The 27045-nt window shown below is 43.2% G+C and overlaps 1 protein-coding gene across 4 annotated transcripts in view; it reads right to left on the minus strand.

The window, feature by feature from the left end:
* ZNF236 (zinc finger protein 236) overlaps positions 1-27045 on the minus strand; it is a 183580-nt gene that overhangs the window by 36354 nt on the left and 120181 nt on the right. For all 4 annotated transcript variants that reach the window (XM_073678924.1, XM_073678925.1, XM_073678923.1 and 1 more), the window contains exons 23-28: positions 26200-26610; positions 25484-25629; positions 25161-25404; positions 22235-22414; positions 19703-19861; positions 18067-18242 (exon numbers count right to left, since the gene is read on the minus strand). In XM_073678924.1, the coding sequence (XP_073535025.1) occupies positions 18067-18242; positions 19703-19861; positions 22235-22414; positions 25161-25404; positions 25484-25629; positions 26200-26610 (1316 nt within the window). The remainder of the gene's footprint in view (positions 1-18066; positions 18243-19702; positions 19862-22234; positions 22415-25160; positions 25405-25483; positions 25630-26199; positions 26611-27045) is intronic.

A 27045-nucleotide genomic window follows, 5' to 3' on the forward strand; every position in this document is an offset into this window, starting at 1 on the left:
ATTGCTCATGCTTCCTCACAATTTGGTTTCTCAAGTCCTCAGACAGTTCTTTGGTCTTTCTTTTCTCCATGCTCAATGTGGTACACACAAGGACACAGGACAGCGGTTGAGTCAACTTTAATCCACGTTAACTGGCTGCAAGTGTGATTTAGTTATTGCCAACACCTGTTATGTGCCACAGGTAAGTTACAGGTGCGGTTAATTACACGAATTAGAGAAGCATCACATGATTTTTCAAACAGTGCTAATACTTTTGTCCACCCCCTTTTTTTAGGTTTGGTGTGGAATTGTATCCAATTTGGCTTTAGGACAATTCTTTTTGTGTTTTTTCATTGAAGACAAATTAAATGAAGATAATAATACCAAAGAATTTTTGATTGCAATCATTTTCAGGAAGAAACTGAGTATTATCTGACATAATTGCAGGGGTGCCAATACTTTTGGCCACCTCTATAGCTCTGGAGCGTCTCTCTTCATTGTCCAGCAGTAGTCTCCTGCTGATGCACTACTATGCTACGATCGTAGCGTCGAGCAGGGGTGGATTAAGAGTAGCGAGGGCCCCGGACAGTTTAGAAGGCGTGCCCCTCCCACTCCCTCCCCCACACACACATCTGATGTATCACGTGACATGTGATCGTTCACGTGAAATTAATTTGGCACAATATTAATTAATTATTATAATTTTTTTTCATTAATTGTATGACTTAATATTGAGCACAATTAAGTATGCGGACATCGCCTATATACAGTATGAGACCCTACACACAGTATGAGCTGCCACAATCCTCCTAAACAGTCATGGCCAAAAGTATTGAGAATGAGACAAATAGTAATTTTTCCAAAGTTTACTGCTTCATTTTTTGTAATGGCAATTTGCATATACTCCTGAATGTCAAAGAGTGATCAGCTTAACAGCAATTACTGTACTTGCAAAGTCAATATTTGCCCAGAAAATGAACTTTAACCCCCAAAACACATTTCAACATCATTGCAGTCCTGCCTTAAAAGGAGCAGCTAACATCGCTTTAGTGATTGATCCATTAACACAGGTGTGGGTGTTGATGAGGACAGGGCTGGCAATCAATCAGTCATGATTAACCCCTTCAGGACCCAGCCTATTTTGACCCTAAAGACCTTGGCATTTTTGTCAATTCTGACCAGTGTCCCTTTACGAAGTAAAAACTCTGGAACACTTCAACGGATCCTAGCGATTCTGAGATTGTTTTTTCGTGACATATTGGGCTTCATGTTAGTATTAAATTTAGGTCGATAATATTTGCGTTTATTTGTGAAAAAATCAAAAATATGGGAAAAAATTTGAAAATTTTGCAATTTTCAAATTTTGAATTTTTATTCTACTAAACCAGAGAGTGATGCGACACAAAGTAGTTAATAAATAACATTTCCCACATGTCTACTTTACATCAGCACAATTTTGGAAAAAAAAAAAAATTTTGGTAGGAAGTTTGAAGGGTTCAAAGTTCATCAGCAATTTATCTTTTTTCCAGCAAAATTTACAAAACCATTTTTTTAGTGACCACATCACATTTGAAGTCCCTTTGAGGGGTCTTTATGACAGAAAACACCCAAAAGTGACACCATTCCAAAAACTGCACCCCTCAAGCTACTCAAAACTACATTCAAGAAGATTATTAACCCTTCAGGTGCATCACAGGAACTAAAGCCACATGGAAGAAAAAAATGAACATTTTTATTTTTCTAACAAAAATTTTCTTTTAGCCTAAATTTTTTAATTTTCACATGGGTAACAGGATAAAATGCATCCTAAAATTTGTTGGTCAATTTCTCCTTAGTACACTGATACCTCATATGTGGTCATAAACCACTGTTTGGGCACACGGCAGGGCTCAGAAGGGAAGGAGCGCCATTTTACTTTTTGAATGGAAAATTAGCTCCAAAAGTCAAATTGCGCTCCTTCTCTTCTGAGCCCTGCCATGCGCCCAAACAGTGGTTTATGACCACATATGAGGTATCAGTGTACTCAGGAGAAATTGACCAATACATTTTAGGATGCATTTTATCCTGTTACCCATGTGAAAATTAAAAAATTTAGGCTAAAAGAAAATTTTTGTGAAAAAAAGTACTTTTTTGTTTTCACAGATCATTTTGTGAAGCACCTGGGGGTTCCAAGTGCTCACTATGCATCTAGATAGGTGCCTTGGGGGGTCTAGTTTCCAAAATGGGGTCACTTGTGGGGGAGCTCCACTGTTTAGGCACATTAGGGGCTCTCCAAACGCAACATGGTGTCCGCTAACAATTTGAGCCGATTTTCCATTCAATTTGTTAGCGGACACCATGTCGCGTTTGGAGAGCCGCTGTGTGGCCAAACATTGGAGCTCCCCCACAAGTGACCCCATTTTGGAAACTAGACCCCCCAAGGCACCTATCTAGATGCATAGTGAGCACTTGGAACCCCCAGGTCCTTCACAAATTAATCCGTAAAAATAAAAAAGTGTTTTTTTTTCCACTTTTTCATTTTTATGAATCAATTTGTGAAGCACCTGGGGGTTCCAAGTGCTCACTGTGCATCTAGATAGGTGCCTTGGGGGGTCTAGTTTCCAAAATGGGGTCACTTGTGGGGGAGCTCCAATGTTTGGGCACACAGGGACTCTCCAAACGCAACATGGTTCCAATTTGTTAGTGGACACCATTGTGTAGTGTATGTCAGGTTGGTGTGCGGTGTGGTATATTGTAGTGTATACACCACACACACACACTACAACACACACACCAACCTGACATAGCCTCCTAAGCTGAGTACGCCCTAGACTGGGATGAGTGGGACGGGCGGGACATTTTGTGTGCTGTGTGCGTGTGTAAAAAAAAAAAAAAAAAAAAAAAAAAAAAAATCGAAACTTTATTATAGTGTGAGTGTACGTGTGTGTGTGTGTGTGTGTGCTTGGTGTAACCTTCTGCAGTCACGTGTGGGGGCTGTCAGGCGTAGGGGGCTGTCAGGCGTAGGGGGGGGGCTGAAGAGATGGAGGAGCCAGCAGCTGCAGCAAGGGGGGTGATCACTGGGGCAGGAGCCGGCAGCAGCAAGGGGGGTGATCACTGGGGCAGGAGCCGGCAGCAGCAAGGGGGGTGATCACTGGGGCAGGAGCCGGCAGCAGCAAGGGGGGTGATCACTGGGGCAGGAGCCGGCAGCAGCAAGGGGGGGTGATCACTGGGGCAGGAGCCGGCAGCAGCAAGGGGGGTAGGAGGCCGGCAGCATCAGGGGGGTGATTACTGGGGCAGAAAGCGGAGCAGGAGCCAGCAGCAGGGGGGTGATCACTGGGATGGGGGGGTGCACACTGGGGATGGGGAGTGAACACTGGAGACAGGTGGGGGTGAACACTGGGGACGGGGGGGGTGAACACTGGGGGGGTGAACACTGGGGACAGGGGTGGGACAGGGGGGGTGAACACTGGGGACAGGGGGGGTGAACACTGGGGGGAGGGGTGATTATTGGGAGATGGGGGGTGATATCACTGGGACTGGGGGATGGTGGGCTTGATCACAGGAGCAGGGCATTTACACTGAGCCTGCTGCTGCTGTGATCACAGTCCACCGGCTGTCAGAAGGAGAGCAGCAGCCGGTGGATGAAGACGTGGGAGAGGGAGCAGAGGCGGAGGTCGGGGTGCAGGTATGAAAGTGGAGGGGGGGTGGAGGGGGGGGCAGGGTGGAGTGGAGGGGGGGGTCGGGGGGAGCGGGGGCAATACTACCTGATGCAGATCAGCGGCGGCAGCAGGCGATCAGCGGCGGCAGAAGCGATCCACGAGCTCAGCATCGGAGGGTCCACGGGGGGGCAGCTGCAGAGGGTCCACGGGGGGGCAGCTGCAGAGGGTCCACGGGGGGGGCAGCTGCAGAGGGTCCACGAGGGGGCAGCTGCAGAGGGTCCACGGGGGGGGCAGCAGCAGAGGGTCCACAGGGGGCAGCAGCAGAGGGTCCACAATGGCCGGCATCATTAAAAACTCCCTCCACATCTGATTGGGGCTAGTATCCATGTGACGCTAGCCCCCCAATCAGATCTGGGGGGAGGGAGGGGGCAGAGGTGACACTCCCCCCAGCCAATGGCTGATGCTGTAAGCATCAGGCCATGCCCAGATTTAAATATTACACCAATTTTCATTGGTGAAATATTTAATTCATACCGATTGGCTGTTTCATTTTCACTTTTAATGAAACTGCCAATCGGAGGGGTCCCAGGCACGGGGGGGTTAATCCACCCCCCGGGGGGTCGACTTCAGGATGTCCAGTTGCAGTAGCAACTGTGAAACCTGAGCGACCCCGCTCGCAGGCGCTGCAGGGGCTCTTTCCCTCCATGTCACAGACGCTGTGACATGGGTCGGGAAGGAACTGTTTTCCATGTCACAAACGGTGTGACACGGGTCGGGAAGGGGTTAAGTAAGAATGACATCACTGGACACTTTAAAAGGAGGCTGGTTCTTGGTATCATTGTTTCTCTTCAGTTAACCATGGTTATCTCTAAAGAAACACGTGCAGCCATCATTGCACTGCACAAAAATGGCCTAACAGGGAAGAGTATCGCAGCTACAATGATTGCACCTCAGTCAACAATCTATCGCATCATCAAGAACTTCAAGGAGAGAGCTTCCATTGTTGTCAAAAAGGCTCCAGGGCGCCCAAGAAAGACCAGCAAGCGCCAGGACCGTATCTTAAAACTGTTTCAGCTGCGGGATCGGACTACCAGCAGTGCCGAGCTTGCTCAGGAATGGCAGCAGGCTGGTGTGAGTGCTTCTGCACGCACTGTGAGGTGGAGACTCTTTGAGCAAGGGCTGGTTTCAAGAAGGGCAGCAAAGAAGCCACTTCTCTCCAGAAAAAACATCAGGGACCGACTGATATTCTGCAAAAGGTACAGGGAGTGGACTGCTGAGGACTGGGGCAAAGTCATTTTCTCTGATGAATCCCCTTTTCGATTGTTTGGGACATCTGGAAAACAGCTTATTCGGAGAAGAAGAGGTGAGCGATACCACCAGTCTTGTCTCATGCCAACTGTAAAGCATCCTGAAACCATTCATGTGTGGGGTTGCTTCTCAGCCAAGGGAATCGGTTCACTAACAGTCTTGCCTAAAAACACAGCCATGAATAAAGAATGGTACCAGAATGTCCTCCAAGAGCAACTTCTCCCAACCGTCCAAGAGCAGTTTGGCGCCCAACAATGCCTTTTCCAGCATGATGGAGCACCTTGCCATAAAGCAAAGGTGGTAACTAAATGGCTCATGGAACAAAACAGAGATTTTGGGTCCATGGCCTGGAAACTCCCCAGATCTTAATCCCATTGAGAACTTGTGGTCAATCATCAAGAGACGGGTGGACAAACAAAAAACAACAAATTCTGGCAAAATGCAAGCATTGATTATGCAAGAATGGACTGCTATCAGTCAGGATTTGGTCCAAAAGTTGATTGAGAGCATGCCAGGGAGAATTACAGAGGTCTTGAAGAAGAAGGGGCAACACTGCAAATATTGACTTGCTGCATTAACTCATTCTAACTGTCAATATAACCTATTGGTACTCATAATATGATTGCAATTATATTTCTGTATGTGATATAAACATCAGACAAACACTAATAAAAACCAGAGGCCAGCAGATCATGTGAAAATATAATTTTGGTGTCATTCTCAAAACTTTTGGCCATGACTGTACACAGCAGGAGGCTGCACGGCGCCATCTATACACAGCGGGAGGCCGCACGGCGCCATCTATACACAGTAGGAGGTCGCATGTAGCCATCTATACACAGCGGGAGGCCGCACGTAGCCATCTATACACAGCGGGAGGCCGCACGTAGCCATCTATACACAGCAGGAGGCCGCACGTAGCCATCTATACACAGCGGGAGGCCGCATGTAGCCATCTATACACAGCGGGAGGCCGCACGTAGCCATCTATACACAGCGGGAGGCCGCACGTAGCCAGCTATACACAGCGGGAGGCTGCACGGCGCCATCTATACACAGCGGGAGAAAAAAAAAAACAAAGCTGGTAATATACAGGGTGGGCCATTTATATGGATACACCTAAATTAAATGGGCAGCATCTGAAACAACGGATACTGGAAGCCTGTGCTAGCATTTCTTCTGCGGTGTTGCTATCAGGGTGTCAAGAGTGGGAGAAGAGGTTTGCATTGACAATCCAACACAATGGGCTGAACTTTGAACACATTTCATAAGTGGTCATAAACTTGTAAAAAACTCATGAAAAAATAAAATTAAGTTAAAACCAAGCACACCATTGTTTTTCTTATGAAATTCTCAATAAGTCTGATGTGTCACATGACCCTCTTCCTATTGAAAAAAATAAAGTTGGATCCAAAATGGCCGACTTCAAAATGGCCGCCATGGTTACCACCCATCTGGGAAAGTTTTCCCCCTCCCCTATACTAATGTGCCACAAACAGGAAGTTGATATCACCAACCATTCCCATTTAATTTAGGTGTATCCATATAAATGGCCCACCCAGTACTTACTGCTGAAATTATTTGGCTGTTGCCTTCTGCTAGTTCCATGCACTTGCAAGGCTGCAGTGACATTGTGTGCATGATCATGTAGAACATCATGCCTACACTATGAAATAGCTGTGGTAGGCCATTACATCTATATGGACAAAACACCATGGTGACCTACACCCTAATGATTGTGCGTCAATATGTCACTAAGGTCATAGTATGACCCAAGACTACAAAGGACTGGCATGGGGCAACAGAAAAAGAAGGTTGAGACCCTACACACAATATGAGCTGCCACAATCCTCCTATACACAGCGGGAGGCCGCACGTAGCCAGCTATACACAGCAGGAGGCCGCACGGCGCCATCTATACACAGCGGGAGAAAAATGTATGTTTCCGAGGGCAAATCTGTTTTGGATTTTAATGGTAGAAACCCAGATTTCTGCTGCAGATTTGCATGTGTATAAGCTCTACAAATGTTCAATGGAGCTGATAGGATCAAAATTGGAAAATTTTCCATGTACTGTTTCTGGGAAGTAGGGGAAGAGAGATAAAAGCCTTCAGAATTTCTATTACTACTAATTTAGTAGTTGATTCTTGAAAGACTATTATGGATCCCATCTTTTGCTTGTACACAGTATTCATCCTCCACCAAATGTAAAGTAGTTTTTACTCATTTCTACTACAGTCCTAAATAAAATTATGAGTTGCAATAAAAAGAATATAAACCTTTACACAAAGTAAGCTAAAACACAGCATTTCCCAGTACTGGCACCAGGTCAACCATCCAGCATTGATAATCCCGAGACTACGGTGTCACCTATGTAGCCCGGGCATTAAAGTACATACAATATATTAAGCATTAGCAATACTTTTTTTTAAGATTAAAATTACAAGGAAAAGGATTTTTTACATAGTTTTTGTAATGCCATTATTTTTTTTAATTGTGAATTATTTTATAAACATTTTTTTCAGAAGTCTATAGAGAGTCAGACGCCCAGAAAGTGAAAAATAAAAACTATTTAAACAGGTATATAGAGGAGCTAGACCCTGTAGAAAATCAGTCCACATTTTGGCATATTATTGGCTGAGAAATCAACTTTTACATCCTAAGCAAATGAGCAGCCTTGGGGCTTCCTGTGCTCTGTTCATGGTCAGTCCCCCTAATTTAAATTTTTTAGCTCTCCCTTGATCTTAATTGACGGTGCTCGCTTCCCCTGAGCGGGAGTGCCTGAATCTGATCAGCATCCCTGCACGTGCGCACTGACACTGCGGAGCCCAGCAGTGCGGGAAGGTGTGTTCTGAGCCCTTCCTCCTGTCACTCGCTACTCTGTTACACCCAGAAGTGTAGCGAGCGAACAGCGAGGAGATTGTGGAGAACATCTTAGGCCACGTAAACACGCAAGTATTTCTTGATTTTTTTCCTTGATATTTTTAAGTCAAAACCAGGAGTGGGTGATAAATACAGAAGTGGAGCACATGTTTCTACTATACTTTTCCTCTGATTGTTCTACTTCTAGTTTTGGCTTACAAATACGGACCAAATACTGATAGGCCACGTTCATACTAACTCGCAGCTGCTTATGGGATTGCATAAATACACATGGATGAAGATTGAGTTCTGGCAGCACTCACTCTGCGAATACTGTGAATCAGGATCAAGGACAGTGCTAAAAATGTAAATTGTGGGGTGTGACAGTGCACTAAACCTGTGGCCTTACCAAGAGTGCACCATGTCCCTCTAATTTCCATACATATTAAAAGTCAACTTCTCAGCCACTAGTACATTAGATTTTTATAGGGGCCAAGTCCAATATATAACTGTCTAAGTAGTTTATTTTGCATCTTGTGGAGGACCAACTTCCCTTTAATTAAGAAACCTATGAGGTGAAAAACCTCATTAAGAGGGAAATGATCCTTGTGGCTCTGTTGATGTTATCTGCATGACAGCGTGGCAAATCAGGGATGTTTGTTGCGAATAAGCCGGAACGCCGAACACGAATCTGAAATGCTGAACAAATTAGCTCAACACTAGTTATGAACAGCTGACAAACCGAGAAGTGGACAACCACAGAAAACTCCCTCCAGAGTTGATCACATTATTAAGAAAAAGTCAGTATCTGATGTCCATAAAAGTGCTGTACATATTTCATATGAAATGAATGAAGAATAGGAGGTCAAAGTGAGTCGCCAAACTGTGGTGCGACAGCTAAGAGCAGTAGGATTGAATGCACGCGTTCCAGTCAAGAAGCCTTTCATCTCTGCAAAGAACGAGAAGGTCCGACTTGAGCTTGCCAAAGAACACAGCCAATGGAAAGAGACAAATTGGATTCATCCGACCACACCACCTTAGATCAATCTGTCTGGTAGTGATGGCAAGCACTCTATATACTGCCCAGTTGGAAAACGCAATGATGTAAGGTACCAAAACACCTACAGTGAAACATGGTGGTGGCAATGTCATGATTTGGGGCTGCTTTTCTGCATCTGCCCTTGGCCCTCTGCATAGAATTGATGGAAATATGAATGTTACCATGTACAAGGATATACTGGAGAATGTAATGCTGCCACATGGTAAAACCAAAATAGGCAGGAGATGGAAATTCCAGCAAGACAATGATTCTAAGCACACATCCAATTTAATCAAAAACTGGTTAGCAAAAGAAAACGTTTGCCTGTTACAATGGCCAAGCCAATCACCTGATTTACACCCTATAGAGCACCTTTGGGATGAGTTAGGGCGACTAGTTGGGGCCCGTACCCATAGCAATAAAGGTTAATTTTTGTAGATTTTCAAATGGAATGGAGCAAGATCCCTCAAGATGTCTAGAGTACCCTAGTGGCTTCAATGCCTCGTCGGTGTGGTACAGTAATTAAAGCAAGAGGTTATGCTACAAAATGCTAAGTTATGGCATTGGAAGCAATGAATCATTCTCTATGTTGTGATCAATAAATAGTATATGCAAAACTTTTGGCAGTCAGTTTTCTTTAATTAAATGCCCGTACCTATATTCAGAACCATTTTGATTAAAATTAAGGTCTTGCATGATGACAACTTCATGCACTTTCAATTCATCACAAGGGAAATGGCATTACAACAACCAGACAGAAGGAATCACAATTTAAAAAAAAAAGCAAAACTTTTGGTCGCCACTGAATATTATGGTCACAACCAGTACGGTTTCTGGGGAAAAAAATCTAAATCTCATACAACCCCTTTGTAATATATTAATGTTAATATCAAAGCTAGAAAATAAGTAACGAGAAACATTGTTAATGTGTTGAAATGAAGAGCTCTGGCTAGTACAACTGAAAAGAGATGGTAAATATTAACCACTAACTTATATTATATAGATATGTTCATGAGGACGCTGTAAAATATGGCTTTTAAGTCATTTACTTAACATGCATCTTCATTCCTATAGTACATCTAGATATCTGAATGTCGTGATTTTTTACATTTCAATCAGTTGACATTTATGTAGATTTTAGCCCTGAGTGGTTCAGAGCGGTAGAAAGCGATTACCGTTGTGGGTGTTATGCTCTGTTCTACCCAAACAACAAATAGAATCTGCATGTAAAGCAGCCCCGGGAAGCACATTAGGACAAGCATTAGTACCCAGAAGCAGGTAAACATCATTAGGGTTATTCCGTTTGCTTCAATAATGCATCCGCAATTATCCAAGGGAACAGTTTAAGTCACTGAGAAGGAAAATGGCGGCAATAGACTTTTATGGAGGCTATATGGTATAGATCTTAAAAGTAGAACAAAACTTCTTAAATGCAAAAAAAATGTAGTTGAAGAAGGTGCAGAAGTTGACTTAATTATTTTGTGAGTCTTGGGATAGGAGACTCATATCAATAATGACTTGGAGCTACAGTGTTCACAACCAAAGAGGAAAAGGATAGCCTTGGAGGAATGTATATACAAATAATGAACCAAATGGGAAACCCCATATAATTATCCCTCTCTAAACAGGCTATAAATGTAACTTTTCATCTTTATATTAAAATGTGAATGTAGAGGGTATTAAAATATTATCCATAATCAGCCAAAGTGATAAATAGACTAAATTCTATGATGTTCTGATGGTACCGTGGGGTGTCATCATTAGAGCTGAATGGGATAAATAAATCTCAGCATATGTTCCCCCTACATGTTTCACCGCACTAGGGGCGTCATCAAGGGATGGGACACTAACATGAATGGCCACCGGCCAGACATGTGTCCCATATATAGCCTCAGTATGTATCCGATAACCAATAGAAACGTGTTTAACCAAATAGAGGAAGTGACCACATATTGATTTACACCAATGGCAAGTAGCCAAATATCTAGCCAATTATCTCCTAGCATAAATCTGATATAAGGAGCACCATGATTCGTTCACACAATATGCATCATACCTCATTGTAACCATGGAAATCGCCATCCAATAGCATATTTAGTTCTCTGTAACTCTCCAATCACAAATGGCCACGTCATCATAATTATCATTCCGATGTGGCACAACCTCATTGGCCACATCACTAATCAATCAGAATATAACGGTGCTCATCCAATCACTTAAAAAGGAAAGAAGTCCTATTTTTGTCATCCAATCAGATGCTACAGTAGTCCGTCTGATTACAACACAACAAAGTCAAGTAGCACAAACATGTAGGGGAGCGCTGCTCTGACTGCAATGCAAAAGCAAAGAAACAAAACATGAAGAAGGACTGGAAGAAATAAGCCAATATTGCATATGTGGATTCTAAACTGCATTAATGCTATAGTTACATATAAATGTGATGTTCTTAGATAACATACAGTGGCTTGAGAAAGTATTCACCCCCTTGGCTTTTCACCTATTTTATTACATTACAACCGGTGTTTAAATAGTTTTGTAATCCGATTTGTGTGTCTTACATCAGCACTAAATAGTCTAAGTTGGTGAAGTGAAGTGAGAAAAATAAATACATAAATTAAATTTATGGTATAAAATAACTAAAAATTGGCATGTGCATGTATTCACCCCTTTTGCGATGAAGCCCCTAAAAATTTCCTTCATAAGTCACATGCTTAGTGAAAGGAAGTCCACCTGTGTGCAATCTAAATGTCACATGGTCTGTCAGTATATGCACAACTTTTCTGAAAGGTCAGAGAGGATGCAACACCATTAAGCAAGAGGCGCCACTAACCAAACAACACCATGAAGACCAAGGAGATCTCCAAACAAGTCAGGGACAAAGTTGTTGAGAAGGACAAGTCAGGGTTGAGTTATATAAAAAATATCCCACTCTCTGATCATCCCCCTGGAGAACCATCAAATCCATTATCATCAAATGGAAAAAACCTGGTATCACAACAAACCTGCCAAGAGAGGGCCAACCACCACTCTCAGCCCGGGCAAGTGGGGCATTAATTAGTGAGGCAGCAGAGACAAAAAGGTAACCCTAAAGGAGCTGCAGAGTTCCCAAGCAGAGACTGGAGTATCTGTCTATACAACCACATGTAGTAGAAGCAAGAAAGCCTTCAGGAGAATTCTTGCAGGATGTGTCAAAGATGAGGAGAGATTGCCATCTGCTGGTCAGACACAATCAAACGGAACCAAGATGTGTTAGGAAAGTTGAAGGAGGAGCAGATTTAGACGCTGGACCCGGTCAGGTGACTTCCAGGAAGGATTTCCTGAATATAAAAGTCCAGCGCGCCAAGCCTGAGGCAGTATTGGCACCAAGCTGCAGAGAGGAGCAGACGCGTTCTCGACGTGCTGAGAAGCCAGCGTGGAAGGCCTGAGCGACATAACAGCCGGACACCGGTGGATTAATTCAGGATTCCCCACAGAAGTTCCCCGAGTGCTGCGACTGCTCAGGAGAGTCGGGACCTGTTTGCGGTGCTGAGTGAGTTTGCAAGACCTGAAGTCGCCCTCCAACAGTCGAGGTCTGGATCCCCCTACCCAAGGCTTGAGAGACTGCCTCCAATGGCCAAGCAGAGAGGAGCTGGGAGAGAGCTGCGCCAGGAGAGTCACGCCAGCAGAAGCAGAGGAGCTGCACAAGTGAACAGGGCCATCACTTCCACTGTTCACCTACAGTACCAGGGGCAGTTGGGTTTAGGATCTCAGGTTGGGAGGGGACCAGTTTTGGTGGGAGGAACTAAACTTGATTTGATTGACTTTGTATGGAAAAGACTTGGTGACCGGTGACCCCCACTAGGGCCATATACGGAGTTAAAGAACTAACGTGGTGACTCCAACGATTGGGTACATCATACTACATTGAGAGACTTTGCATTATTACTTCAAATTTACCGTTTGTTATCCCTGTTACTATTCCCTTGCTTAGAACACCTGAGTGGGCAGAAAAAAGCCTTTACTTACACACAAAAATTGTAAGGCTTGTTTTGAGTTTGCCAAATGACATGTGGGAGACTCCTCAAATGTATGAAGGAAGGTGCTGTAGTCAGATAAGACCAAAACTGAACTTTTTGGCCACCAAGGTAAACGCTTTGTCTGGCACTAAACTAACACAGCTCATCACCCCAAGAACACAATCCAACTTGAAGGAGCTGGAGCAGTTTTTTTCTTGAGGAATGGGCAAAAATCCCAGTTGCAAGATGTGGAAAGCTCAGAGATTTATCTAAAGCGACTTGCAGCTGTAATTACAGCAAAAGGAGGCTCTAGAAAGTACTGACTGCAAGGGGGTGATTAGTTATGCACAATGAAGTTTTCAGTTATTTTGTCCCATTTGTTGTTAACTTCAATATAAAAAGAAAACCAAATGTTCACAGCTGTAGGCATGTTCTTTACATGAACTGATGCAACCCTCAAATAAAAAAACAGTGAAATTTCAGGTTGTGAAATAGCAAAACACAAAAAATGCCAAGGGGGGTGAATACTTTCTCAAGCCACTGTATGTTTTTCTTTGTTGGCCTCCAATGTCTCAGAGAAAACATAGATTGAAGAGCCGGCCAGGCACCATAGCCGGAGACGAGACTAGTCTGCCACTGCCTCTGGCAGGCTTCTCTGCGCACCTCTCTAGTTAACTGGCAGGTCTCTCCATTTTGTGTGTACATATGGAAACGTCTGTCAACCACCTGGAGGATAGTGGGAGAAGCCGGCTGGGGGCATGCCGGACTAGTATGGCTACGATCCCTTTGTTTTCAGATAGAAACATCTGACTGTATTGTGTGGCCAGGTGACTCACCGGCGCCTGTGCACAAGTTCCCTGCTCCACAAGGCTATACAGACGGCAGGGAGAGGAACGACGTCTGTACAGGGGAAACTGCGCGGGTGCAAGATCAGGCCGGGAACTGCACATCACAGGGCCCTGTGACGTGCAGGGGAGGTGGGGTGAGTATGGAAAGGAAGCAAGTAGGCGGGCATTTTTTGGCGTCCCCCCGGAGCGAAGCTTGGCAGAAATAATTTAATAAAAAGCTATTGCACAGCAATCAGACCACGAATATGGGCCATACAGGCATGTATAGATTCACATTTCTATCACCTGTATGCCCATATTAGCGGTCTGATAGGTCCCAGGGTGTGACAGATTCCCTTTAAAAGATCCTTTTTTTCAGCTCTGTGCATGCCCAGAAAACTAGAGATATTCAGGAACACCTCCAGTAAAAACAGATCTGTGCAAAATGAAACAAAAATATATGAAAAAGTAAGCCAAAGTTTATGTAGCTGATCTGTCAATCAGATCAGTATAAAAATGGAAACTATGGCTCCAGCTGTTATCTGCTAGGGATACAATTTTGTTCCATTCCAATTCGAAACTGGATCTGGTAGAAAATGGATCCCAAACGCAAGTGTGAACTTAAGACTACATTCACACATCGGTTTCCGTTTTTTACATCCATCAAAAACTGTGTTTCATCTGTTTTGCATCTATTTTACATCCGTGTTGCATCAGTTTTTTTCTCATCCCTATGCTAAAAAATGACAGACAAACTTTCTGAACTTTTGTAATCCATTGACTGTTAGTGATGGATCGGTTGAAAACGGATGATAGAAGTATGTAAAACTGAAATAAAAAGTAAGACCCTGCTTGCTGCTTCAACTTTTGGCGTTTTCATGCTATTTTCGCCACACTCCACCAAAATGGGCAATGCTGAGGTGGGACGGGGTTATGACACTACAGCTCTTCTAATGTATGATGAGCTGTGGTGTGCCTTATTCTAGAGTTTGCACTCCAGTCAATTACTGGAGTCAGATTAGTGACGAGGCACACACCACTTGTCAGACGCTCCTGATTCATTAAGAGGCATGAGTCTCTTAATAAATCTGTGGCAACTGACTCCAGCACGCCCCCTCACTAAGACCGGGGTAAACATAGCCAGTCTTGATGAAGTGGGGCCTATGTTTTCCATTTTTTAATCTGTGCATAACTGATCCCCAAAACAGATTAGAATAGGCTATGCTCTCTCAGATCAGAAACATGGATTCATTTTTAAAATGGATCTGTGTATGGATCAATGAAACTTTATTAGTCATTGCTGCCCAGACAGCACATGGGCATTTAAAACAGATGTGTGAATACAGCCTAAGAGGTCGTAAAATGTGTCATTTTTAATAATGGCCTCCCTAATGCTCTGGGACCTCCCTTCCAACACACTTGCACCCCTCCAATCTATCCTAAACTCTGCTGCCCGACTAATCCACCTGTCCCCCCCACTATTCCCCGGCTTCTCCTCTCGGTCAAGCTCTTCACTGGCTCCCCATTGCTCAGACTCCAGTTCAAAACCCTAACCATGACATACAAAGCCATTCACAACCTGTCTCCTCCATATATCTCTAACCTAGTCTCCCGGTACATACCCACACGCAACCTCCGATCCTCACAAGATCTCCTTCTCTACTCCACTCTTATCTCTTCCTCCCACAATCGCATACAAGATTTCTCCCGTGCATCCCCCCTACTCTGGAACTCTCTACCCCAACATATCAGTCTCTCGCAGATCATGGAAACCTTTAAAAGGAACCTGAAGACCCACCTCTTCCGACAAGCCTACAACCTGCATTAACCATCGCTCCACCACACCGCTCCATGACCAGTCCTACCCTCACCTACTGTATCCTCACACATCGTAGACTGTGAGCCCTCACAGGCAGGGTCCTCTCCTCTCCTGTAGCAGTCACCATCACGTTTTGTTCAAGATTATTGTAATTGTTTTTGCTCTGTATACCCCTTTTTCACATGTAAAGCGCCATGGAATAAATGGCGCTATAATAATTATAATGGGATGAACCTTTATTTGGATAAAATATTGATGCCAACTAACAGGTGCCGTAAGGAAGAAAAATAATGTCCAACATGTCTAGAAAGATGGAAAGATGCTCCAATTCATCACGCAGACTGAGCCACTGTGATAAATCTGCATCAGATTCTGCCCGCCTCGCCTAGTGTTATGTTGTCTAAATTCAGGACAATATTAATAAATCTGTCCCAACAACTAGAAAGCTCTGTGCAGCTAGAGAATCAAATATAAAATCTCCGCGGCGTTTCATGTACCAATTATTTAACCCACTTGAATAGCTGGCTCTGCTATATCACCCCATCTATTGTAGCCTTCAACACTCTTACACTTGAACAGTAGCGTTTCTCCGCCTGCTGCGATTCTGATATGGCCCCCACATAATCAGGTTTACGGCGTCAGGTTTTCAGCCGAGAGTTCCCTGTCAGTTTGATCGATTGCCGATATGAGGATTAAAGACAGATGGGTTTTTATACAGCATAATATTGTGTTTCTCAGTCCAAACACTGTTTCTGGGCGCTTCATGTGAAGTACGTTGCTCATGGTTCATTTTCCATGTACTATTTGTCCTATTCTATAAGAATGAAGCGCTGCAGGATCTGTGCCACTCCAAGTCATCCTTCCGGGTGGTGTTTTTCGAGAACATGGCTGATAAGGTTAGCTGCTTACCTAAGCGGTGAGCACCAGGTGCTGTTTGTCAGACTCCTGCACCAATAGTATTACTCAACCCTCAAATTGCATTTCCTACATATGAGACAAAATGACAACTTGATTAAGTGTCCTTACCCAGAAGCCTCTTTGAATTAGCGCTAATGTCTTCAGCCGCCCAGAGACTTGGTTTCCACTTAAGACGACTTACTAGAAATGAATCCTTGCAAGCTGTGCCAATTAACATCTCCCCTCGACTGTTATTTTCAGGGCCATATTGAGCAATTAATTTATGTTCAGTCAATGTTTTTTTATAATTTCTCTCATTACTTTATTTTTACACCAATAATATCCAGATACAAAACCAACTTGGCAGAACTCTGCCCGTTAAATGAGACGCAGATGAGGGGATAGTAATGAGAGTATTATGGGCCACGCATTTCTATTTTATATTGCCCTTGCATAGAATACTATGGGCTCTTTACAGTAGATGGTGATGACGGGGTTAACTAAAGCACCAACCACTTTACACCGCTGCTGGCACAAACATGCACGTGTCATGTACACATATTTTATGTATATATGCACATACATTTCCTCTTAATCCAGGACGTGACTGTTCTATAAACAAACTGCAAAAACAAGCTGGGCACAATGCATCGAGGGTCCAGCTAATACACCGCTGACAGCTCCCCATCACAAGGACTAGGATAGACTGAGCTACGGGGATTACTGATCTCTGTGGTAAAGGTTGTTACTTTATTACATGGTGGTACTTAGTCTTGTATCGGAAATATGGACATAATCTTTGTTCTACATTCCTGGTTTTCTTCTGACCTTTCACAGGAGAGACACCGTTGTAACTGCTGGCATGTGACTGCTGCAGTGGTGATGTGCCAGTAATTGCTGTGGCCAGTATTTGGCTGCAGCAGTCACAAGTGTGTCCAAACTGAACATAGACCGTCAGGGAACTCGTGTAACATTAGTATTAAAGTTGAAGGGATCGCCCAGGCCAGTATTCATCATTTCACAGCATTTATTTCCCGTCCAAGCTCCAGGGTGGTGGCTCATTACATTTTTTGAAGCTATGGTCATAAGATAAATCTTTTTTTCTGCAAAGCATGCAAAAAACAAAAGTTCTCAAACCCACAAATAAGGGGAACAATATCAACTAAGCAGAAATTATTCATGGTGAAATAATAAATTCTATATTCGACCAATTAGGTGATTGAAGTGGAATATTTTTAAAGTAAATCTAAACATGAGGATAAGAACACAAGTTCAAAGGGGATAAAAATCCAGGATGACCAGTACATCAGAAGGGAGAATAGTGTGAAAATATTAGAATAAAAGGTGGGAAAGGGAAAAAGGGGCAGGGTCAATCAGATGAACAGGACTAATTATAGGAGTATTCTCCAGTTGTCTCTTGAGCAGTTCATAGCTCTGCAGTCTCTTTACTGTCTGGTTGTTTGGGAAGGAGATGATCCTCCTTGAGTTGCACTGCTATCACTATATTTAGATATTTACAGGCTCTGGTGGCCAAGCTCTATGGCAACCAGCTGTACACTATGTAAGATGAAAGCTCTCATTGCAGGATGTTCATCAGCACAACATGCAGCATAGTCGCCCTTTATAGCGTGTCAGCATTATGGAAATATACAATAGTAGGACTGTAATTATGGTATAGAATTCAGAATTAAAAGAGCCCATACCTGAGAAGTGATGTTAAGCGTGACAGCATCAAGCCCCCCAGTCAGCATGCTCTCTGTGTCTGCCAATGTCAGGGTTACACTCCCGTCTCCTCCTACTCCAGATGACATAACCAGATTTTGTGGGGTTTGAGCGATGGATGTTGTGCAAGGAAGACTGCCTGTCGATGTGGTCAATTCTAGAAGATAAAAAGGATCAGTATAAATTAAAGCGATCTGAATCCTAAAGGATGCGTTACGGTAGCGCTACAAGTGGCAGGTAGTTGAGATACAGCCTGAGTGTGGCCGAAACTCTGTCTTCATGCATTTTTTTGCGACACACTTTTCCTTTGGATTGTTAATGGATGCACAATTTTGCTGCAGGAAGCAACACTTTTCCCAGCAAAATCTATTAAAGGGGTATTCAGTATAGGTGCCTACAGGATAGGCGATAACTACTAGATCGCTAAAGTGCTGTACTCCGCCATCTCTGGCAGTCCCATAGAGAGTAAGCAGAGTGACCGCACACACACAAACCCTGCTCCTTTCAAGCAGGGGACACAATTCCCCTGTTCTCTGCCGAATGATGGTCGGTCACAATAATTGAACCCCTCTGATCTAGTAGTTAGAATACGTTGCTGTCTCGGATACCCAGTGTTCCACAAGAAGGAATCTTGCAATTTTCACACTGGTCACTAGCCCAAATATTAGATTCACACTTCCTGTTTAGTACAGAAGACTTTTCAGCAGTCTCAATATCGTCACAGACAGTGGCCAATGTGATTTCTTTTTCTTAAAGCACCACTCTAGAGTTCTTTTTACCTCTGCTACTAATCTAAGTTCTTTGACCCTAAACTTACCAGCAGCCGTTTTCAGCTCTTCCCAGTGCTGATCCGGTCCTGTGCCGCTATCTTGTAACAACAACTTCTGACTGACCGGAAGGAAGAGTTACCGGTCACAAGCTCTCAATGTAAGTCTATGAGTGCCTCGTTCTTGCTCTTATAGACTTACACTGAGTTGTGACCTCTGGATCGCCCAGCAAACACAGGAGCGATCTGGCAGGTCACAACCTGCTGGAGACCGGCCGGAGCGGCGCCAATAGCAGATGAAGATGATAGCTAGTAAGTATATTGCTAGGGTCAGGGAACTTAGGTTAATGCACCACTTCAACGCTGTAATAAAATCACAACGGAGTGGTGCTTTAAATATATTAAACACATTTTTTTGAAAAATACAAGTAAACATATACACCCTATTTAAACAGTGTAATTTTCTGAGGACACACTCTCTTTAGTGTGTTTTATACAACTCTAAAGTAAATTTGGTGCCTTTTGAGTTTTGAAGTACAGTTTCTGAGTGGTAGGGAGGAACTTAAAGCAATAAAAGACACTGGGGAGATTTACTAAGTGAACAGTGTAGATTTTTGGTTTAATTTTGCCAAAAACTTGGCGTACATGCCTGGCATTTATTATGTGTTTATAGACACTTTTTACTCATTTTTTACCAGGTGTAGGGCTTTATGACCACGTCATGTGCCCAAATTTAGTGCAAATTATTGGAGCAACGTATGTGAACCCACTGTTGTAGGTGATTGCAGAGATGGCAAATTAAACATTCCTATACATCAATGTAATAAAAAGGGTTAATCGCTTTGCGATACCTGAAGTGGTAGTTAGCGTAGTGGTCTGTGATAAAATGTGATCATTGCTTAATGATAGGGATGTTTCTGGAGTCTGGCTGGTAATTGCAGGTGTATTCAGTCTCATGTTTCCATTCAGCTCGCTGCCTCCTGGAGGGCCCAGCTGCATTATATCTTGTCCTACAAAGATAAAATAGTCAGAATCAGAGATTTTGAAAAATCTGGTGTTAATAGTGAATTGAAGAATTTCAGCACATACAGAATATAAGTCTATATAGTTAAAAGATATCAACTGAAAGTAACCTGTTTAAATCAAGTTTCTGTGTCACATTTATTTTTTTTTTTAATTTGGAAATGTCTTTCTTTTTTCATATTACGATCTTTGAGAGCTGTGGACATGGACCTTGTCAGTCAGGCCTGCTTCCAATTCAAATATCTTGTAGAGGTTTACACGCATCATATACATTTCCAGGCAGGTGATTCAGATTTTATCCAGATCAGTCAGTCATTTACATGGATACATTTGATCAATATTGGTCTGATTGGACAGATATTGGTCAGATAGCTTTACTTGCAAAAGCACTCATACAGAATCTCTCCATAAGTTCACTGTATGCAAACTTTAGAACGCCTCAAGTGACAATTGTCTTCTCTCCAGGACCAGACACAGCAGTGGCAGGACAGGCAGAATGGGGTTGTCGAGGTTGTATTCTAGTTAATACATTTGGTCCTGGTCTCCAGCTGCTTGTCACGGGGTTACCGCGACAGTGTGGAGCCAGAAGGCCACAGCGTCGGATGGCTCCTACTCCAGCTCCGAGAAGAAGCACTTCTCAATCATTTTAAAAGTGTTTATTTTCTTCTGGCAGAACAGGGGTTAAACGGCCATGTTGGAAATCCCTGTGTTCACAGCTGAGCTCAGTTAGCCACTCCTTTTCCCTTTATAATCTGGGCTCTGATACTAATGCTTGTCAGAGCTAGCTCTTGCTGCATGGCTAACGGAGGGAGAGGAGTTGTATTGAGAAGGAGAGTTGGAGGTGTAATCAGTGACTGGTTTGCATGCATGATAAATCCCTTAACCTTCTCTACTTGGGTTTATTCCCTTACCTTCACATCCCGGTGCATTCCTCTGTTATATGAGAGTGAATATTTTGTGTGCCTGGAGTTTTCTGTTTACCCTTGTCTGTGTTGCCCTGTTCGTCGGGTTAGTGTACTACGGTGCACAGTAGCGCCCCCTTCCATGGGTGGGGGAGGAGAACAGACGGGGGGCTAACTCAGAGGTATCCCGGGGAATAGGGCGAGCTAGGGCTCCCCCTAGTGTTAGGGACAGGGTAGGAGCCCCTGTTCCCTGGTCACCAACCAACCGTGCGGTAACACTGCTCCTGGCCCTGCAGTGTTAAAGGTATTGTCTCAAGATATGTAGCTTCAGGAGCACATCGCTTCCGGCTTCCTGCCTTGCTGGGGCGGTGCACTCCTAAAGACTGACTGTTCAGAACTGAGCTCTCGCCCAGGCTACTAGAAGAAGCAGCAGCTTTACCTCTGCAGAATGGACAGAGTTTGCTCGGTTCCGGCAAGCTTCAGAGTGATTTGAACAAGCAGTAAAACATGAGATCCTTGACTAGGTGACCAGCCATGCTGGGACTGTACGGTGGCCGGTAACCTAGGCCACAAATTTTGCACTATAAAACTGAAAATCCATCTGTTCTTGAGAACCGAGAGGATTTTGAATTAGGGGTAAATTGTACAATTGCTTGTTTTTACAACTTTACCCATTTATGAACCTGAGACAACCTCTTAAAGTCAGGCAACCATAGCAGACAATGCCGAAGACTAACATAATTTAGAATAGAAAAACGGTAGAGAAGTTTTAACAGTGAATTCATCCCCCAACCCCACACCCAGTATACGCTACTGATAGCAACCACGCGGTTCCACTAGTGACAAACTTTTATGAAACCTGGAAGAAATCATTTCACGAAGGGTTTGCGTCTATTCCAGCAAAAATTTAAATGGTTAGAAAAAGAAGCCATCAGGTATCTGTAAAACGTAGAAGACGACCCTGATCTCCCTCTCAGCGTATAACCAAGAGTATAAACTGATGAGGCCTCATTAGCAGAAGGTTAGGAAGCCTCGTTCAGTACGACCTGTCTTACCTTCATTCTTTAGTGTAAGAATAAAGTGAGCAATACCTGCTCTCAGTTCCCATTCAAAAGGACCTTGGAAAACTGAGCAGCAGTGTTTCTGGCCAGAGGCAAGCAACGCTTGGTGTCCTGCAGTGGCAGCATTCATGAATGCCATTAGTTTGTTTCATGATGTAATTTGCCCTTTAGCAGCTACATTAAATCCACATTCTATTATGATGATTTTTAAGTATTTTAGGTAAATATCTCAAATTGTCCAGTACAGCTGATGGCTGAAAACTCACCAACCACTGAGTGAAAAAAGCATTCCTGACCTTTACATTGCCTTCACGACAATAACGAGCTTATAGAGTATTCACCAGCTACATAATACAGAGAAAAAAAGGAAAAGAACACACAGAACTCTTAAACTAACCAGATATAGTGAGAGTGATCTCCTGTGGGGAACCCGATGATGTAGTAGGAGTTGTGCCGGTTGCATGTGCCAAGACTTGACTTAAACTGGTATTATTAATTGTTAGCGTGATCTCATGTTGTCCATTAGAGGAGGACACTAGGCCTTGAGACGTCATGACCTGGGACAGGTCCTGTCCAGCTGCAAAGGAAGAAAATATTCTGTAAAACTTATTCCCATAATGATATACATTTATAGGATACATAAATTCAGATTTATCTACGTCAATATCACATCTGCATGCAGAAACATAGTCAATACAAGCGCCGCACAGAAATTACTCCACAGGGGATTGCATAGATTTTCTGGGCAATTGTGCATTTTCATTAACTTATCAAGGCTTCTTGACTGCGAAATAAAAAAAAAAAAAGAAAAAAAGGAATTTCTATAGAGTTTCATGCTGCAGGTTTATAAAGAGATGGCTGACTGAGCTGAAAATCAGGACCGGAGTATTTTTTCGGGTCCCTTTTTGTACTAAATATATTATGAGATCATCAGAAAGACCATGACACCTCATGGATCTAGAGGTCATGGCAAAACAGATGAGCGATCTGATCTGGCGGCACAACAGGGAATTGGAGCCAGTGCAATGGGGGTAAAAATGGGTTCCTAATTATAAGATTGTTTCAGAAAATAAGTATTAATTTGTCCCTTCATAAGAAAGGATAAAGTGGAATGCAAAAAAAGAAAAATAGGGCCTGCACAGCTTTAGTATTAAAATTAATGTACAGGGGTACAAATATGCTAGGTGGCCAATATATAAACACATTCATACACTATGCGTCAGCACACTACGGCTAATGAATACATGAACTCCAATATTGTTGTAAATGTTGAATACGTTGAATTTTTGATCAAAGAGCGCAAAAGTCATCCAACCACGTCAAGATGACCTTTTAATATGGATGGTCTCTAACCAGTAAAAGTCCTACCGCTATATGCGTCAAACTAGGCTCATCTGAGTTGGGAATGAAAAGGAAACCAAGCGTAGCTCACGATTAAAACCTACTGTGGGAAAGATGACTGGATGGGGGTGCAGAGCCTTGGAGGGGACCAACTCCCCGATATGTACTACATAAAAGAACGTCACATGACGTATTTGTGCAACTGTACATTAATTTAATACTAAATGCGCGCAGGCCTTATTTTCTCTTTTTTTGTAGTACATATTGGGGAGGTGTAGAGTCCTCCAGGACTCAGCACCCTTATCCACCCATCTTTCCCATACAAGGTTATAAAACCCTAAAGTCTAATCATACACATTCTGTTATGAAATGAGACAGATCCTGTACACCAGACCTTGGCAAACTACGACCCATGGGCCACATCCAGACCAGGACAGCAAAAATGCTGGAAATCCCATGCAATGTGGCAGAACAGCGTATATGGCATCGCGGGGAGTACCTGACCTACATAGGGAAGATCTGACCCTTAAATGCAGTTCACTTGTGTACATGACACTGGATAAGTAAGGAGAGGGAAGAAGGAATGAGTGAGAAAGGGAACAAGATATAGAGTGGGAGAACAAGAAAGAAAGAGCGAGGGACTGAGACAGAAACCAAGACCGGATTGGGATAGAGACAGATTGTGAGACAAATAGAGACCATGGGGGAGATCATAGTAAGGCCGGCGACACATTAGTGTAGAGCATCGGATGAGATATACTAATGACACTCGGCTCCTGCTATGCTGCGAGCAGGAGCCAAGTATCAGTGCTCTGTGCTCTGATCCTCTCGTATGCAAGAGTCACAGCACAGCTGCGGAGGAGACGGAGAAAGTAATTTCTCCATCTCCTCCATTGCCGGTGTTCGTGGGAATTGCACTGCAGTCAGGTGATATCCGAGTTCAGTACAATGTTTCACACACACCCATTGACTTATATGGGTGCATGCAATCCGAATTTCGCATGCAATTGCAGCATGCTGCGTTTTTTTTTCAGTCCGATCGGAGCTGGAAAAAAAAACACAGATGAGCACACCATCATAGATTAACATTGGACCGAATGCAATCTGATTATTTATTGGATTGCATTCGTCTGATTTAAATCGCAAGTGGGAGCAAGCCCTAAGGATTGCAGCCGATCAGGGTCCATCTCTGCTCAATATACTGAAGGCTGGATAACAGGAGCAGCATGATTTCTAAAGCAGCAAATCATCTACTGATAAGAATATTTCTGATCAATAACAAGCGGTAAAATTAAATATTTAAACCATTAAGTATATATTAATAATGATTATTAATAATATATTAATATTGATCAGAAGTTCATCCTACTGGTTCGGTCCTCCACAACAGTATGGTCTCTCACATGGCCTCTTGGAAAGTTTAATTGCCTAACACTGATGTAGATCCATGTATTTTTTTTTTAATTTTTCCAAAAATAATCAACTCAAATATATATATAAAAAAAAGAAAGAAAATGACACCCCAAAAGTAATTGGTTAAAAGTGAAAAAAGAATGTAGCACACAACTCAAGGTTATGTCTACTAGTCCGGGACATGGAAGAAGATTGTGACATGTGGCTTAGCGACATCATTCCGCGGTGTGGATGGGAAAATCACACTACATTATATATCCTAGACAGACATCCAAAAACACCCCTGGACACCCCTTCAGGACAATACTATTCACTCGCTGAGTTGCCCTGGTCTAGTGATCCCCATGATTTGTGCCAAACAGTGTTGCTCAATACTAGTGCCAGATAAAAGCAGTGCCCACAAATAATGCACGCTACAGCACTGACTCTAATAGTGCCACTCTGACTCCTGCGTTCCGGAGCAGCGGGCTGGAAAATACCGGTGAAGCCAGGTAACCAACAGCTAGATCAGCAAATAAAAAAAAATAAAAGGCCAAAATGGCAATATGTTGGTGAGGATACACACTTACCTGCAGAGCTAGTAGCCAGTACAGATTCCTGCTCAGTGATGGGGGTAATAGTCAGGTTGGATGATGACGTGGCGGCAGGTTGCAGAGACAAGCTAGCTATAGGCTGAAGCACCACATTAGCGGGCACAGCATTATCACCGCTGTGTAAACTGCTGCCAGCTTGTACTGCACTCGGGTCACCGGTAAGTGGCTGGGGAATAATGCTGCCATGTTGGAGTGTTTGTTGCAAAATACTGGGGTCAATCTAAAAAAAAGGTAAGATATGAGCAAACTTTGTCTTTGAGAAACTCTTACTTTATTAACAGATAACAAATTACTGATACCTGTAGTGTTATGTTGTTAATGCCCGTGGCATCTATTCCAGAAATCTGCACATTTTGTCCAACCAAGTTGGCAGCGAGCTGTAACTGGATTCCCTCCAGGGTGGCCAAACTACAGTCTGACAGCGATACGGTTAAATCCCCACCGGCTGCACAGGAAAATAATAGAACATATCAATATATGCATGAAAAAATAAATCTTAATTAAATGATAAAATGAAGAAACCACAAACACTGAAAGACACCATTCTGGGGAGCAGGGTGCAAGACTTCAACAGACTTGATCCAGGGGTCTCTCACATTCCATACAAAAAAAATAAAAAAATTTGAAAACCAGGAATGTGTCAAAAATTACTAAATAAAAATGTCTGTCTGTCTGTCTATCCTTTGCGGTTTATGATCAACTCATGATTTTAAATCATTGGCAATAAAATAATTAAAACAACAAAAAAAAGACAAAAGCGCACACCTAATCTCTTCCCTCCAGAGATCCAGCGGTGCTGTTATTCTATGTATAAATCCCGTATGGCACTTGATCACATATACGCAGACTGGCAACACTGCAGGTGTTGCAGGGTATCTGGAATCAGGGTATCTGTCCCTACCTCATGCTGCTGTCAGATCACATAGCAAAAACCTGCTGACAAGATTCCCTTTAACGAATGCAAAATAATTGTCTGGGTAGACTTCAAGGCAAAATCTGCTGATTATGTACTTACCTGATACTGAAGCAGGGAGAATTGCCTGTCCAACCAGACCTTGTTGGAGCAAACTTTGGTCAAACTGCCCGGAAAGAACAGAACTGTTTGTAATAAAGACACTTGGGTCTGTTGCTGATGAATTAAGCAGATTTATTGGCTGGAGTGAGTCCACAGTGCTGGAAGTGGTACTAGGAGCTGGAGCGGCATTTTGGGAGAGATGCCTCCGCACAACCGGCTTCCTGACCTTTTTAGCATCGGATTTATAATGGCATTGTATGTGCGTCTTCCTCCGCCCGGATGTCCGGAAGCGCATATCGCAGTGAGGGCACTTAAATGGCTTTGCGCCAGTGTGAAGTCTCATGTGCACTTTAAGACTACCTTTGGTGGAGAAGGAATTGCTGCAGACATGACAGCTAAATAGCTTTTGACCTGCAAAAAACAAACAAACCATGAATAGGCAGATAAATATACAATATATAAGAGACTTTGTATTACGCAAGGTGCAAATATTTTCATGGATGAGTATTCCACAATGAATTCAGTGACAACCCGCATCTGTATGACAACAAATCAGTAAGAATAATAGGGTTAGCCTAGAATTGTACTTGGCCAAATGCATAAATATAGTTACAACCTCAAATAATACCCAAAATGCACAACAGACTGCTCACCTCGGACTCTCCGTGCCATACAAGACATGACTTCCAATTAGTACCATTGTGCGAAGCAGAAAAACTGCTAGTAAAGGGTTTCCTGTCATCATACGCCAAGGAGGTACCATAGTGAGTGACCGGTGGAGTCTCAGCTCAGACATCTAGCTTCCATCTTACTGACACGTCAGACCATAGATAGGCAGAAATCATA

Source organism: Phyllobates terribilis, unplaced genomic scaffold (assembly GCF_046119375.1).
Source record: "Phyllobates terribilis strain yellow unplaced genomic scaffold, ASM4611937v1 Scaffold_4__5_contigs__length_816908805, whole genome shotgun sequence".
Lineage (NCBI taxonomy): Eukaryota > Metazoa > Chordata > Amphibia > Anura > Dendrobatidae > Phyllobates > Phyllobates terribilis.